At 44.0% G+C, this 16,035-nt stretch overlaps 1 protein-coding gene and 1 long non-coding RNA gene across 4 annotated transcripts in view; one reads left to right on the top strand and one right to left on the bottom strand.

Moving 5' to 3' along the window:
- Positions 1 to 94: 94 nt before the first annotated feature.
- On the bottom strand, positions 95 to 11,824 carry LOC127349760 (survival motor neuron protein-like). Of its 3 annotated transcripts, none has more exons than XM_051375645.1 (10): positions 11,702 to 11,824; positions 11,471 to 11,557; positions 6,955 to 7,122; positions 3,121 to 3,306; positions 2,732 to 2,926; positions 1,474 to 1,563; positions 1,218 to 1,343; positions 1,003 to 1,137; positions 773 to 809; positions 95 to 346 (listed from the first exon to the last, which is right to left on the bottom strand). In XM_051375645.1, exons 1-9 carry the CDS (start codon positions 11,747 to 11,749, stop codon positions 774 to 776), a joined length of 1,071 nt encoding a protein of 356 aa, XP_051231605.1. In that variant the 5' UTR covers positions 11,750 to 11,824; the 3' UTR covers positions 95 to 346; position 773. The 3 variants fall into 3 exon arrangements, with proteins under 3 accessions (XP_051231605.1, XP_051231606.1, XP_051231607.1); XM_051375646.1 differs by having other exon boundaries at positions 1,218 to 1,340; XM_051375647.1 differs by lacking the exon at positions 11,471 to 11,557 and having other exon boundaries at positions 11,702 to 11,797.
- Positions 11,645 to 16,035, top strand: part of LOC127349786 (uncharacterized) — a 9,861-nt gene continuing 5,470 nt past the window's right edge. Inside the window, exon 1 of the long non-coding RNA XR_007880401.1 lies at positions 11,645 to 11,785. This is a non-coding gene — a long non-coding RNA (uncharacterized LOC127349786). The remainder of the gene's footprint in view (positions 11,786 to 16,035) is intronic.

The following is a 16,035-nucleotide window of genomic DNA, read 5'->3' as shown; positions in this document are numbered from 1 at the left end:
GAACTTATAATCAGACAGAAGAAGGTTCCAGCAGTGGTCTGACAGCTGAATGCTGAACTTTTAAATACTGAATTTATTGACAAGATACAGACACTAAAGTGATCATCTTTCTTTTAATATTTCCATTTCATTTTCTAACAGCAGAGTTCAGAGATTTACAGAGTGACACTGAACCTCTCAACCGAAACATTCACAACCTGAACTCAAAGGGAACTCAAAGGGAACTCAAAGGGAACAACCTGAACCAGCAAAACATTTAGCAAATAAAATGAGTCTAGAATAAATAAAAGTACAAAACTGTAAATGAAAGACGTCCAGTTTCCCCTCGTCCCATAATGCTCTCTGGCTGTGAGGCAGAAACAGAAACAGATCTTTAATTGTTTGTGTCTGTAAACGCTGTTTATCAGTTTTATTTCACATTGAATGAGCTCCAATAACACACAGCCTACATTTCCCAGAATGCAGCTGGACAGTGTTTTTCATTAGACTCCTGTCTGTCAGACTGATGATGACTCAGATATCATCATCAGTGTCTGAGGACGACACCCCTTTAACTTACTCTGTTTACACCACCTCACCTGTGTGTACCTGAGTGTGTACCCGAGTGTGTGTACCTGAGTGTGTGTGTGTGTACCCGTTTGTGTGTGTACCCGTGTGTGTGTACCCGTGTGTGTGTGTGTGTGTGTGTGTGTACCCGAGTGTGTGTACCCGTGTGTTTGTGTACCTGAGTGTGTTCCTGAGTGTACAGGTGAGTGCAGTGTGACATTCCTACCTCAGTCTTTGGAGCTTGACTTGAACTCCTGCTGAGCCTGAAACATTCAAACACATAAAACACGATTAACATGTGACCTCACAGTTACTGACCATGTGACCTCACAGTTACTGACCATGTGACCTCACAGACTGTAACCGTGTGACCTCACAGTTACTGACCATGTGACCTCACAGACTGTAACCATGTGACCTCACAGACTGTAACCATGTGACCTCACTGTTACTGACCATGTAGCTGCCGGTGTGGAAGCCACACATGTACCACAGCATCAACATGCTGGAGGTGGCGCTGACGGCGGACTCTTTCCCACCAAAAGCCCAGAGAGGAGGAGGAGGAGGAGGAGGGATAAAGGACATGGGGTCCTGAGGGAGAGACAGTGAGTCATCAGAAGCAAAAATATCAGTAATAAGCTGATCAATAAATATTAGTGAGTCAGTTTCACCCCTGTGCTCGACTGAGGAGGAGGAGAAAACGGAGGGAAGAAAGAAGAGCTGTGATTGGTTGGTTTCTCTGCTCCTGTCTTCTTATCTTCATTCTCAACTTTACTCTGACTGCTGGGTTTCACCTGCTGACACAGTACAACAAAACACAGCCCATAATCAATCAATACTGGATCAATATCAGCAACACATTAAACTCCAGTGTGATCACATGATCACTGGTGTACGTCCAGCAGGTGGCAGCATCTTCACACTCACCCAGGAGGAGCTGTGCTGATCATCTCTCCTCACTGACCTCCTCTCTGCTCCTCTCTCCTGGTTCTCCCCCCTCCTCCTCCAGCTGTTGCCCTGCAGAGAGCAGCCGATCACTAATCAATACCCACCTTATTAAAGCATCAATCAAACTAATACCGTCAGACAACCTTATCAGACTTCGCTAGTGTTTCTGTAGTGGAGACACAGTGTATACTGATCAATAAAGATACAGTGTATACTGATCAATTATCAATAAAGATACAGTGTATACTGATCAATATCATCCATAAAGATACAGTGTATACTGATCAATAATCAATAAAGACAGTGTATACTGATCAATAATCAATAAAGACAGCGTATACTGATCAATAATCAATAAAGATAGTGTATATACTGATCAATATCATCCATAAAGATACAGTGTATATACTGATCAATAATCAATAAAGATACAGTGTATACTGATCAATAATCAATAAAGACACAGTGTACACTGATCAATAATCAATAAAGACATAGTGTACACTGATCAATATTCAATAAAGATACAGTGTATACTGATCAATATCATCCATAAAGATACAGTGTATTCGGATCAATAATCAATAAAGATAGTGTATACTGATCAATAATCAATAAAGACAGTGTATACTGATCAATAATCAATAAAGACACAGTGTATTCTGATCAATAATCAATAGAGATACAGTGTATTCTGATCAATATCATCCATAAAGATACAGTGTATATACTGATCAATACCATCCATAAAGATACAGTGTATATACTGATCAATAATCAATAAAGATACAGTGTATACTTATCAATAATTCATAAAGATACAGTGTATTCTGATCAATAATCCATAAAGATAGTGTATTCTGATCAATAATCCATAAAGATACAGTGTATATACTGATCAATATTATCCATAAAGATACAGTGTATACTGATCAATAATCAATAAAGATACAGTGTATTCTGATCAATAATCAATATAGATACAGTGTATACTGATCAATATATCCATAAAGATAGTGTATTCTGATCAATAATCAATAAAGATACAGTGTATACTGAACAATATCAATAAAGATACAGTGTATATACTGATCGATAATCAATAAAGATACAGTGTATTCTGATCGATAATCAATAAAGATACAGTGTGTATATTAATCGATAATCAATAAAGATACAGTATATATACTGATCGATAATCAATAAAGATACAGTGTATATTGATGATACCCGGTACCTGGTCTCCGGTGGTCCTGCAGGGTCCGAGCAGCTCGTCTGGGTTCAGCAGGCTGTCGACCTCCTGCTCCTCCTCGTTGTTGTAGTCATCGTAGCGAACGCGGCAGCGTTGACCTTTGACCCACAGAACCACCGCCGGATAAACCAGACCGTCCTCGGAGTACTCGGCCCGGCACCGAGAACCAGGTCTCCAGTCCTGACACATAGACCACAACCGGGTTCAGGACTCACCCGCTGTGTGATCAATCTTATTGATCTGATCAATGCATGAAGGACTACACTGTGCTGATATATCTCACAGATCAATAACATCAGTGTTCAATTATACACACAACACTTTCCTGTCTGTCATCACCTGTCCTATCAAAATAAAAGCACCCGCAGTGTTACCTGAGAGGTGTGTCTGTGTGTCTGCAGAGCTTCTGGACTTCTGAGCGCGCTCAGTTCCACTTCCTCCTCGTTGCCATAGCCACAGAACCGGACTCTGCAGCGTCCTCCGTCCACAGACAGAACCTTCGCCCGGTACACCTGCCCGTCCTCTGACCACACGGCCCGACACTGAGCCCCCACCGCCCACTGAGAGACAGACAGAGAGACAGACAGAGAGAGAGAGAGAGAGACAGTCAGAGAGAGAGAGACAGAGAGAGAGAGAGAGAGAGATTTTTTTTATTTTTGAACAATACTTTATTTACATTTAACTAACTGTAACAAACAGTTCCACAATCAATAGATCAGTTGAGGAAGGATGTGAACTTTAACTCTCCACCGGTCACCCGGCACAACAGCTCCTCATGAGCCCACTGCTGCTCAAACACATCTGTATTCCCTGTGACCCTGTGGAAGCAAAACTCCAGCCTCAGTCTGGCCTTCACATTGTACCTCCACAGGGTCACAGGGTCAAGGGTCGGCCCACCCTGCAGTCTGTCCCTACGAGTCAGGTATATCGACATTTTAGCCTCACCAATTAAAAAGTTTAGGAGTCGACACTTTACTTTTTCTGTTTTTTTAAAAGCAACTCAAAAACCAACCACAAATAAAAACAGGGGCAGTAAAAATGACACCAAATAGATTAAAAACACGAGTTAAAACATTAAAAATGTCTGCCAATCTCCTGCACTCAGTAAAAACATGGAAAATGTTCTCAGTCAGTCCACAGAATGGGCACTCCTTTACAACACTGTGATTAAGAACAGATAAAAAGGCATTGGTGGCAATGGCACCATGTAAAATCCTCCACTGGAGATCTCCAGTTCTTTTTTTAGAGGAGGTTTGTATAAAGTTCTCCACTGGGGGCTCAGCCCACCCAGCCTCTCAGTCCACACACACTGCGCTCTGTCACACAGGCGAGTTTTGTGGATCGTTTTTATACAGTTTGTGTACAGAGTTTTTTTGTCAGCCTTGTGTAGGCTCAATGTACTCCCATCATTGTGTCTCAGGAGGGGGCCGCTGAGCTCTGTGAAACCAGGGCACAAGTAGATCTCGGGATACGGGTCTGTGGGGTCCGGCTCAGCCTCTCCCCTGCCGTATTTGAGGAGAAGGATTCTCTCCTTCTCCGTCAGCCTCCTCCTCCAGAGCTCTAGGCTCCTCTGCATCAGCCGGACAGAGCGCACCCCCAGCACAGAGCCCAGAGATTGGACATCTGTGAGCTCTGGTCCTGCTGCATCTACCAGTTGTTTGAGGCAGACAACTCTTGAGCTGCACAGCACCCCCATCAGCCCAGGCACGGTGCTGTAGCACACGTCCATCTTTGCACCACAGATTATAGGCTCCTTTAATAGGAGGCAACCCACCTAACTTTAAGAATTTAAAATCAGTTAAAAACAGAGCAGCATCCAGCCCCAGGTTATTGACACGCCTGAGTATGCAGTGTCTCTCCACACCAGATCTTCAGGTCCAGTCAGATACTTTTGAATGAACTGGAGCCTGAAGGTGGCTGTCCTGCTAGCCAGGTGGACCAGGCCCTGGCCCCCCTCATCTCTGGATAAAAACAATACAGACTGTGGTACCCAGTGCAATTTGTTCCAGAAGAAATTGACAATCTTCACTTGAATCTGGGCAATGAGACCTGTTGGAGGGTCCAGACAGGCTAACCTAATCTTAAACAACCACCAGGACCCTCCCTCTAAAAGATATTTGTGGGTGGAGCCACCTCCACTTAGCCAGTTTGTTATCCACTTTTTCTAAAATGTTTTCCCAGTTTTTCTTTCCAATGTCGCTGTTTCCGAGATAAATACGGAGATACTTTAAGCCTTCTCTTCTCCATATCAGGCTTTGAGGGAGAACAGGGAGGCCCTCCCGCCATTCACCAACAGCAAGAGCCTCGCTCTTCCTCCAGTTCACCCTCGCAGCCGACACAACAGAAAACTTCTCGATTACAGAATTTAAAACACACACATCCTGTTGATCTTTGATAAAAACAACGACATCGTCAGCATAAGCAGATAAAACAACACTACTGTTAAAACCAGGTAAAAACAGGCCTCTAACAGATGATCTTATCTTTTGTAGGAGGGGTTCCAGGGAGAGTGCACTCTAAAAGGAGCACACAAGCCACCATTAAACTTTAGCACACTCTCAATGTCACTGTACAACACCTTGATCTTGGCTATGAGACCAGCGCTGAACCCAAACCTCTCCATGACCTTCCAAAGGAAGTCGTGTTCAACGCGGTCAAAAGCCTTTTCTTGATCTAATGAGATCAATCCAGTGTTTATGCCTAATGAACTGGAGACCTCCAAAACATCCCGAATGAGGTAGATATTATCTACCATAGACCTGCCGGGCACACAGTACGTCTGGTCCCGGTGGAGAATCTGCTCCATGGTTCCTTTCAGCCTATTGGCCAGGACTTTAGACAGTATTTTGTAGTCAGTGCAGAGGAGAGAGACAGGACGCCAGTTTCTGATTTCTTGCAAATTACCTTTCTTGGGCAAGAGGGTAATTATGGCTCTCCGACATGAGAGTGGCAGTGACCCAGACACCAGACTCTCATTAAACACATCTATGATGTCATGGGCCAAGATGTCCCAGAAGGCTTTGTAGAACTCAACAGTGAGGCCGTCGATGCCTGGAGCCTTTCGCCCCTGCATGCTCTGCCGCACCGCCGGAACGGGTCGGCGGTCGGCCGCGGCGGGGTACCGCCCGAATCCCCCGCAGGAGCAGGCGGCAGCCGACGCACCACGGCTCGGACAGGCCTTAATCAAATGTCCCTCTTCGCCACATCCGAAACATTTCACAGTGGATGATGTCGCAAAGAGAATGTACTCGAAATCATCCACACGGACTCTGAACCGGTAATCAAACTCCTCGTTTTTGTTGTTCAGCAACATGAAGAGCTGTCTGCGGTGAGACACTACATGTCTCAGGAGGGGAGACTTACAGCCCGACAGCACTTTTCTTATGGGTGACACCACCTTTCCATGTCTGGACAGCTCTTTAATCAAGAAATCATCACTGATGAACGGAGGAACGTTTGAAAGAGTGATCCTTGTAGCCGGCTGTATCAGCGGTATCACCGGCTCAAACATCCCATTCACCGTAATGCCCGTTTCCACCAACCTGTTCACCTGTTCCACCTTCTCCAGGAACAGGACCACCGCACTGTTCATCCGGGCAGCGGACTTCACAGAGCCGTGCCCGATGATTTCCCCCACGGCCAGTGTTACCTCCTCCACCCTGCACGGAGAGCCGGCTCCGGTTTTAATGCCGTGCTTCTGTGTCAGCCTAGAGAAAACGCTGCTGGACGCCATACCGGCGCCTCAGAGCGAGGCTGACAAACAACAAACAAACACTAAACTAACCAACAAACAACCAAACACCAACCAAAACAACACTAAACTAACACAACTACATTCACAAACACAACACAACGAAAATATACCGAAAGAAAGAAATAGAAATAGAGAAAAACACTCAATTTCATCCAACTCTTCCACTCACACTCACACTCAGAGAGAGAGACAGAGAGAGAGAGACGGAGAGAAGACAGTCAGAGAGAGACAGAGACAGAGAGAGACAGAGACAGAGAGAGAGAGAGAGAGAGAAAGAGAGAGAGAGACAGTCAGAGAGAGAGAGAGAGAGAGAGAGAGAGAGAGAGAGAGAGAGAGAGAGAGAGAGAGAGTCAGAGAGAGAGTTGGTGGACAGAAAGACAGAGAGACAGACAGGTATATATCGGTATCCTGTATTTATTGATCATCAGATCAGATTCTATAAACACAGTCTGACCTTTGACTCTGTAGGTGGAGAGAGCATCTGTCCGTCCTGCTGTCTGTCTGTCTGTCTGTCGGTCTGTCCATCATGCTGTCTGTCTGTCTGTCCATCATGCTGTCTGTCTTCCTGTTCCTGTCTCTCCCTGCTGTCTGTCTCCTCTGTGGCTGCAGTCGGTCCAACAACCTGCAACATGGACAAATATATAAACAACTAAATCAAACAACCACACAGACCCACCAGGACCCACCAGGACCCCACAGACCCACCAGACCCCACCAGACCCCACCAGGACCCACCAGGACCCACCAGGACCTACCAGGACCCCACAGACCCAACAGGACCCCACCAGGACCCTTATACCTACTTAAAGATTACAATACAGGGCACAATGTTTAAGGAAAACACTTATTTATTTTCTCTAAACTTTAGCATTCAAGTACAAATAAAACAAAGACTCAATTTTTGAGCTTTTGAACTCAATAATTGAACTACAATGTAGGAATATTGAATTCTGTAAACATTCAGATGCTCTGGTGTCAGGTAAATTGTGCTGCAGTGCAGACAAACAAGAGCATATAATAAAATAAAAACAGTAGCATTTGTAACAAAGTGCTCCATGCATATTTTGAGAACTATTGCGCATCATCATCAAGTCTATCTTATGGCCTTATTAAACAAATGACTAACTTCAAGTTCCGTCCAGGATTGTACAACAACAACAAAAACCCACAAAAAAATAATTTGCTAAAAAGGTTCACTAAGGGTTTTCTCAAATATTGTACAAAAATATAGAGATTTGTAAACAAATGACATTAATGTTAAAAAAAATTCCACAATTCTCAGATAGAAAAAATACCCAGTATTATTACAGCTATGGACAGATGCCAGAAACTTTGCAGAACTTTGAACATTTTAACATTCTAGGCATTCTCGTCTCGCAGGTTCTTATCGATCCTGGTGGAGCCTCCTGCCATGGTCCTGCTAGATTGCCATTGCCAATACTGTTGTTGCTGTGCACCTGTCTGTCTCTCTCTGTCTCTTTGTCTCTCTCTCTCTCTCTCTCGTGTCTCTGTCTCTCTCTCTCTCTCTCACCCCAACTGGTCGAGACAGACGACCACCCACCTAGAGCCGAAGGATCTGTCCTAGGTTTCTGCCTTTTAACAGGCAGTTTTTCCTGGCCCTTGCTAAATGCCCTCTCTGAAGGGCTGCAGAGATATTTTTTAGCCAGTTTCCCCAGTCTGGAGAAATGTACCTCCTGTGTCTTCCACCATTCCAGTGGATTCACATCACTGTCCACCTCTGGTATCATCAGGTAGCTCTTGAGCTCCTTTTTGATGCCAATAGCCAGTGACTCCCCTCTGGTTGGTTTCTTAAAATAGCTGCCAAAAGACTTCTTTGTCTTTTTGGCTGGCTCAGTGGTGTCTCCTCCATCTGCTCCACTTTCTGCTGAGGCACCCTGAGCTGAGGCAGTTGAGGGACCTGAAGAATCGTTCTCTTCCTGCATTGCTATAGACAAAAGCTCAGAGGAAATTGTGGACACTATGACCTGGTCATCCTCATTGAAACTGTTTTTAAACCATGGGTCTAATGTGGATGCCACACTTAATATGCCATCCACATTGTCATCTCTGTACTTTGTTTCTTTGATTTTCTTTGTGAGCTCTGTGTCATCACACTTCACTGCCAGGACCTCAGAGTTGAACAACGACAGGACCGGTTTCAGGTAGGAGATGGTCACTACCTGCTCACCTGAAAGAGCATCTGTAAACTCTAGCAGGGGACTAAGTGCTTTGCTCACTGATTCTAGCACATCAACATCTTGCCATGTTGGGATAAGATGCGTGCGCTTCTTGTCTGCACATAGCACATGATGAATGGCCTTTTCTTGCTCAACAAATCTCTCAATCATGCGCTGTCTTGAGCCCCATCTTGTTGGTGATTCTGTGATGAGTTTATGCTCTGGGAGCTTCAGCAGATCTTGAGCATCACCCAGTGCTTTCTTCAATTTCCAGCTGTTGGAAAAGGCTCCAACTACCTTCTTGCACACTCCAATGGCTCGGTCTATCCTAGAATCACGCATGCTCCTCTCTGGAAAATATTTGAAATAGACGGAACAACATTCATTATTAGCCAGTTTCACAGTGTAATGAGGCAACATCACTGCCATGTATCTAGGCCGTATACTACCATGCATTGCAGTTTAAAATAGCAGTTAATTTCATATAAGCCTAGTAGGGTATTTGTTAAACTGTCAAATAATAAATCGCCTATAAAAATATATTTATATTTTCTTATACCATGGTCTGGGGGAATACTCTGATTGGCTGCAGGGTGTCCATTAATCCCTGATATATGGACACTTACTAAGTAGTTCCAGTCAAATTGTCTGTTCATCGTTCTAAATTAATGCGCTATCGTATCAGCCTGTCAACAGTTCGTCAGTCCTTCAGTGCCTTATCCTCTGAACACCACAGGACGACAGGCGACTAACACACAAGCTGCAGAAAGTACACCTCCCCTCTAAACTTACTGATACTTTGTATCACATAAGCAAATAATCTGACATCCCGTTCGCTGTTCAACTCACTGCTTCAGGCTGATCTTGATATTGATTTGGGGACAATGACATGACTGGTTAGCTAGCTAGTCTTGTTGTTAAACATACTGTCAAATTATATTTACTGTTTGTCAACTGTACGCAGTGTTATTGACTTTGAATCTTGCTAGCATAACGTTAGTTCTCTGGCTCATAGCTGAGGGGACTAGAATATCTCCCGTTGCCAAGTCGTATCTAAGGTCCGTCCTATTTACTGGAGGAGTGAACAACGTTTCCGTTGCATAAGAACCTTAATAGAATTATGATTGTTCCAGGTATTAGTCAAACCCTCAGGCGTTACCAGGGAAACTAAGTTATGGCTTGTGATAAACTTTATATTTTTATAGTAAAATGCATGAAAATATAAATGGTCTTAATTTCTTTTCTTTGGCAAGTGACCACGGTATAAGCGGGATAATGCCCTTCGAAGTGTCCATAATTAGGAATGAATGGCCTTGCGGAGGCAACGTCGTCTATTAATTCCTGATTATTGACACCTCGTCAGGCATTATCCCTTACTTAAACTGATTTATTTTCACTTTTATCTTGACATTGTTGACACTCAAATAAAAAATTGTTATTTCATATCAACTGCATTAAATACGAATATTCAAATGAGATAACTCACCAACTGCAATATGAAGCCGGTGCCCAGAGCACGGTAGTCTTTTCCAGTTGTTACTTCTGAGTGCACTGACGACGTTTGCACCGCTGTCGGTGGTCATGCAGACCATGTCCTCTTCAGTCAACGACCATGATGTGAGAGCATCTTTCAGACCAAGGGCAATGATGTCTCCTGTGTGATCATCTGGGAAATAGGACGTTTGCAAACAGTAGCTCTGAAGTAGCCAATAGTCATCAATGAAATGCATGGTCAGAGGGATATGGCTCCGATGTTCTGCTCGACCATAAATCGGTTGTTGTAGCAAAGTGTGTCAACTTTTGCACTTCATCCACCACAGCTTTGCGAGTTGAATCATACAGACTGGGGAGAGTAGTTTCACTGAAATATTTCCGACTAGGCACTGTTTATCGCGCGTGTAGGACATTCACAAGTTCTTTAAAGCTTTCGCTCTCTCTGCATCGGCAACATCTCTTTGGCTATGAACTTGGTGATAGCATTTGTTATGTCTTGCCATCGTTGGCTTCTTCTCTCATACGGCACTTTTCTGCTGAATGATTCAGCAAGGGTTTGTTGCTTATGCTGACTAGGTACAGGCCGACTCTGTTTTTCCTGAGCAGCAGTTGAGTCGCAAAGTTTCTGGTATTCTTCGTACTCTTTGCTGTGGTTGGTTCTGAGGTGATGAAACAGGTTCGTTGTGGAGCTCTGTTTCACGGTGATAGATTTTCGACAAATCTTGCATAAAACCGTCTTTTGTTCCACATCAGTCTTTTGGAAACCAAACCATTTCCATGCCAGAGAGGTAGACCCACGTCTCAGCACTAAATCGTCTGAAGTACCGGCGGTAGCTTCAGGGACCGAAGGTGTTTGCATTGTCTCTCTACAACGCGCTGCTAAACTGTTGCAAGGAGGATGCCAGCGAGAGGTCATGTGATCACGTCATGTGATCACGTAGGCCCACTAGTTGTGTGACTGAATCCTGCCATGCTGTAGAGAGCGTTGCTGCACCCTGTATTAATGGATGTGAGCAGTTTCTGCGGGTGTTTCAATATTTTTGGCGAAGTTATTTAAATACTCGATAATGGAAATTGCACATCATCAAAACCCTCTAATATAAATAGAAACATAAAATGGAAATATAAACATAAATATATAATATAAAATATAAAAATAAAATATAAATACAAATATATAATATAAATATAAAATATAAATATAAAATAAAACAAATATAAAATACAAAATATAATATATAATATATAAATATAAAAATGAAAATAAAATATAAATATCAATATAAATATAAAACCAACCTGTGAAATGTTCAGCGTGCTTTTAAAAACCTCGGTGAGAGCAGTTTGGTCTTTACCGGCCGCCGTTACCGCCGTTACCGCCTCTTCCTGCGGGAAACAAACAGTAAGCAGCTCCGGGATTAAGAGAACCGTTGGTCGCTAACGGTCGGCTAACGGTCGGCTAACGGTCGTTATCCGTTATTATCCATCAGTTTTAAATTGAACACCAATAATTAATCGATAGGAACCTACCGGCTCCGCGGCTCCGTGAAGAAGTGTGTTCTCTGTCAGTTCGGTCATCGCTGTCTTCCGTTAACGGACAACCATCTCATGCAGGTAAGGATCAACCGACACACACCTGTGGAGAGCTAACCGGATGTAGCACACGGCTTCCGGTACAGCATTTCAAAATAAATGTTTTCCGTAAAGACTCGAGTATTAATAAATGCTGCTTGGATGGGTTTATTGTTTTATTTTATTTGTATGTCACCAATTCATAAAAGAGAGAGAGAGACAGACAGAGAGAGAGAGAGAGATTTTTTTTATTTTTGAACAATACTTTATTTACATTTAACTAACTGTAACAAACAGTTCCACAATCAATAGATCAGTTGAGGAAGGATGTGAACTTTAACTCTCCACCGGTCACCCGGCACAACAGCTCCTCATGAGCCCACTGCTGCTCAAACACATCTGTATTCCCTGTGACCCTGTGGAAGCAAAACTCCAGCCTCAGTCTGGCCTTCACATTGTACCTCCACAGGGTCACAGGGTCAAGGGTCAAGGGTCGGCCCACCCTGCAGTCTGTCCCTACGAGTCAGGTATATCGACATTTTAGCCTCACCAATTAAAAAGTTTAGGAGTCGACACTTTACTTTTTCTGTTTTTTTAAAAACAACTCAAAAACCAACCACAAATAAAAACAGGGGCAGTAAAAATGACACCAAATAGATTAAAAACACGAGTTAAAACGTTAAAAATGTCTGCCAATCTCCTGCACTCAGTAAAAACATGGAAAATGTTCTCAGTCAGTCCACAGAATGGGCACTCCTTTACAACACTGTGATTAAGAACAGATAAAAAGGCATTGGTGGCGATGGCACCATGTAAAATCCTCCACTGGAGATCTCCAGTTCTTTTTTTTAGAGGAGGTTTGTATAATGTTCTCCACTGGGGGCTCAGCCCACCCAGCCTCTCAGTCCACACACACTGCGCTCTGTCACACAGGCGAGTTTTGTGGATCGTTTTTATACAGTTTGTGTACAGAGTTTTTTTGTCAGCCTTGTGTAGGCTCAATGTACTCCCATCATTGTGTCTCAGGAGGGGGCCGCTGAGCTCTGTGAAACCAGGGCACAAGTAGATCTCAGGATACGGGTCTGTGGGGTCCGGCTCAGCCTCTCCCCTGCCGTATTTGAGGAGAAGGATTCTCTCCTTCTCCGTCAGCCTCCTCCTCCAGAGCTCTAGGCTCCTCTGCATCAGCCGGACAGAGCGCACCCCCAGCACAGAGCCCAGAGATTGGACATCTGTGAGCTCTGGTCCTGCTGCATCTACCAGTTGTTTGAGGCAGACAACTCTTGAGCTGCACAGCACCCCCATCAGCCCAGGCACGGTGCTGCAGCACACATCCATCTTTGCACCACAGATTATAGGCTCCTTTAATAACCAGTGCAGAGAGTTACACTTCTCACTTCTTTTACATTTAAAAAGCCCCCAGGATTTAAAAACACCCTGATAAAAAGGAGGCAACCCACCTAACTAAGAATTTAAAATCAGTTAAAAACAGAGCAGCATCCAGCCCCAGGTTATTGACACGCCTGAGTATGCAGCTGGCCACGTCTCTCCACACCAGATCTTCAGGTCCAGTCAGATACTTTTGAATGAACTGGAGCCTGAAGGTGGCTGTCCTGCTAGCCAGGTGGACCAGGCCCTGGCCCCCCTCATCTCTGGACAAAAACAATACAGACTGTGGTATCCAGTGCAATTTGTTCCAGAAGAAATTGACAATCTTCACCTGGATCTGGGCAATGAGACCTGTTGGAGGGTCCAGACAGGCTAACCGGTGCCATAACATGGAGGCCACCAGGTTGTTTAGGATTAGGACCCTCCCTCTAAAAGATATTTGTGTGGTGGAGCCACCTCCACTTAGCCAGTTTGTTATCCACTTTTTCTAAAATGTTTTCCCAGTTTTTCTTTCCAATGTCGCTGTTTCCGAGATAAATACGGAGATACTTTAAGCCTTCTCTTCTCCATATCAGGCTTTGAGGAAGAACAGGGAGGCCCTCCCGCCATTCACCAACAGCAAGAGCCTCGCTCTTCCTCCAGTTCACCCTCGCAGCCGACACAACAGAAAACTTCTCGATTACAGAATTTAAAACACACACATCCTGTTGATCTTTGATAAAAACAACGACATCGTCAGCATAAGCAGATAAAACAACACTACTGTTAAAACCAGGTAAAAACAGGCCTCTAACAGATGATCTTATCTTTTGTAGGAGGGGTTCCAGGGAGAGTGCACTCTAAAAGGAGCACACAAGCCACCATTAAACTTTAGCACACTCTCAATGTCACTGTACAACACCTTGATCTTGGCTATGAGACCAGCGCTGAACCCAAACCTCTCCATGACCTTCCAAAGGAAGTCGTGTTCAACGCGGTCAAAAGCCTTTTCTTGATCTAATGAGATCAATCCAGTGTTTATGCCTAATGAACTGGAGACCTCCAAAACATCCCGAATGAGGTAGATATTATCTACCATAGACCTGCCGGGCACACAGTACGTCTGGTCCCGGTGGAGAATCTGCTCCATGGTTCCTTTCAGCCTATTGGCCAGGACTTTAGACAGTATTTTGTAGTCAGTGCAGAGGAGAGAGACAGGACGCCAGTTTCTGATTTCTTGCAAATTACCTTTCTTGGGCAAGAGGGTAATTATGGCTCTCCGACATGAGAGTGGCAGTGACCCAGACACCAGACTCTCATTAAACACATCTATGATGTCATGGGCCAAGATGTCCCAGAAGGCTTTGTAGAACTCAACAGTGAGGCCGTCGATGCCTGGAGCCTTTCGTCCCTGCATGCTCTGCAGTGCAGCGTACAGCTCTTGTGGAGTCAGTGGGTCCACCACAGACCTCCTCCATCAGTTCTTCGTTCTCCTTGAACTCACTTTCAAACAACGAGGCATAAAACTCAACAGCTCTTTTCCTTATCAGTCCTGGCTCTGTCAGCTCTTGCCCTGTCTCAGAGAGCAGAGAGTGGATTTGTCTCCTCTGCCCTTGTTTCTTCTCAAGTCCAAAGAAGAAACTCGATGGAGCATCCATCTCCGTGATGTTTTGAACCCGGGACCGGACCAGCGCACCCTGTACTTTAGTGTCCAGCAGGTTGGCTAAAGCCATCTTTTTAGTCTTGAGGATTTCAATATATCCTCGATTTCCTGTGGACTCACTTGTACACTCGAGATCCACAATATCAGTCTCCAGATCTCTGATAGATCTGGTGATGTCGCGTGTGACATTGAGCGTGTGCTGCTGACATAAAAGTTTAATTTGAACCTTCCCATGGTCCCACCACTGCCTCAGACTGACAAACTCGGTTTTTTTCTGTTTAAAATCATTCCAAAAATAACAGTTAAAACAGAGTTAAAATGCCAATAGGCGCTTTTGGGTAAAATGTTTCTGATAAAAACATTACATAAAACCAAAGAATGATCAGTAAAACCAACTGGTAAAATCTTACACATTTTAACAACACTGACTCTGTGCTTAAAAACATAAAAACGATCAAGTCTGGCCAAAGAGATTCTGTTTTCTCTAACGTGGGACCATGTGTACTGTCTGCAGCCTGTGTGCATCCTTCTCCACACGTCCACCAGGCCATGGGAGGAGACCAGCTGCCTCAAGGCATGCTGGGATACTGGATGAGGCTCTGCATGGTTGCGATCTAAAATCTCATTTTCAGTACAATTAAAATCCCCACCCACAAATAAATAATCCTCCGGGCCACAGCTGTTTAAAATATCATTCATATTTTCAAAGAAGTGTTTCCTCTCTGCACCGTTGTTTGGAGCATAAATGTTGATAAAAACCACATTAAAATGTTCAAAACGAGCTCTGACTGAAAGACACCTCCCCTCCACAACATGCCTGACCTCCAGAGAGGTTGGAGTAAAACCTCTGGAGAACAGGAAGCCCACTCCTCCACTGAGGGTGGTGTTATGGCTTAAAATCAGTTCTCCTTCCCATTCTCTGCTCCAGTCTGCCTCGTTTCCAACATCACTGTGAGTTTCTTGTAGAAACAGAACATCAATATGTTTCATTTTAGCCGTTTCAAACACTACTGCTCTCTTTCTTGTTTCTCTGGCACCATTGACATTCAGACTGCCTACTTTAAAAACATTCATAATGATAAAGATGTTAAGAACAAGACTAAAAACAATCGCTGAAATAAATAAAAATAAAATCCCTACATTCACCATCATTAAAAACTGAGTTGTTTTCTGACTTTAATAATCAGTTTTTTCAGTCTGAATATTTCTTGGTCAGTCAGCTCTGACTCTGCTCTGTGTTTCACAGTATACCTGGCTGAGTTAT

Source organism: Dicentrarchus labrax, unplaced genomic scaffold (assembly GCF_905237075.1).
Source record: "Dicentrarchus labrax unplaced genomic scaffold, dlabrax2021, whole genome shotgun sequence".
Classification (NCBI taxonomy): domain Eukaryota; kingdom Metazoa; phylum Chordata; class Actinopteri; family Moronidae; genus Dicentrarchus; species Dicentrarchus labrax.
The sequence above is the reverse complement of the archived record's forward strand: the minus strand, read 5'-3'. Positions and strand labels throughout refer to the sequence as shown.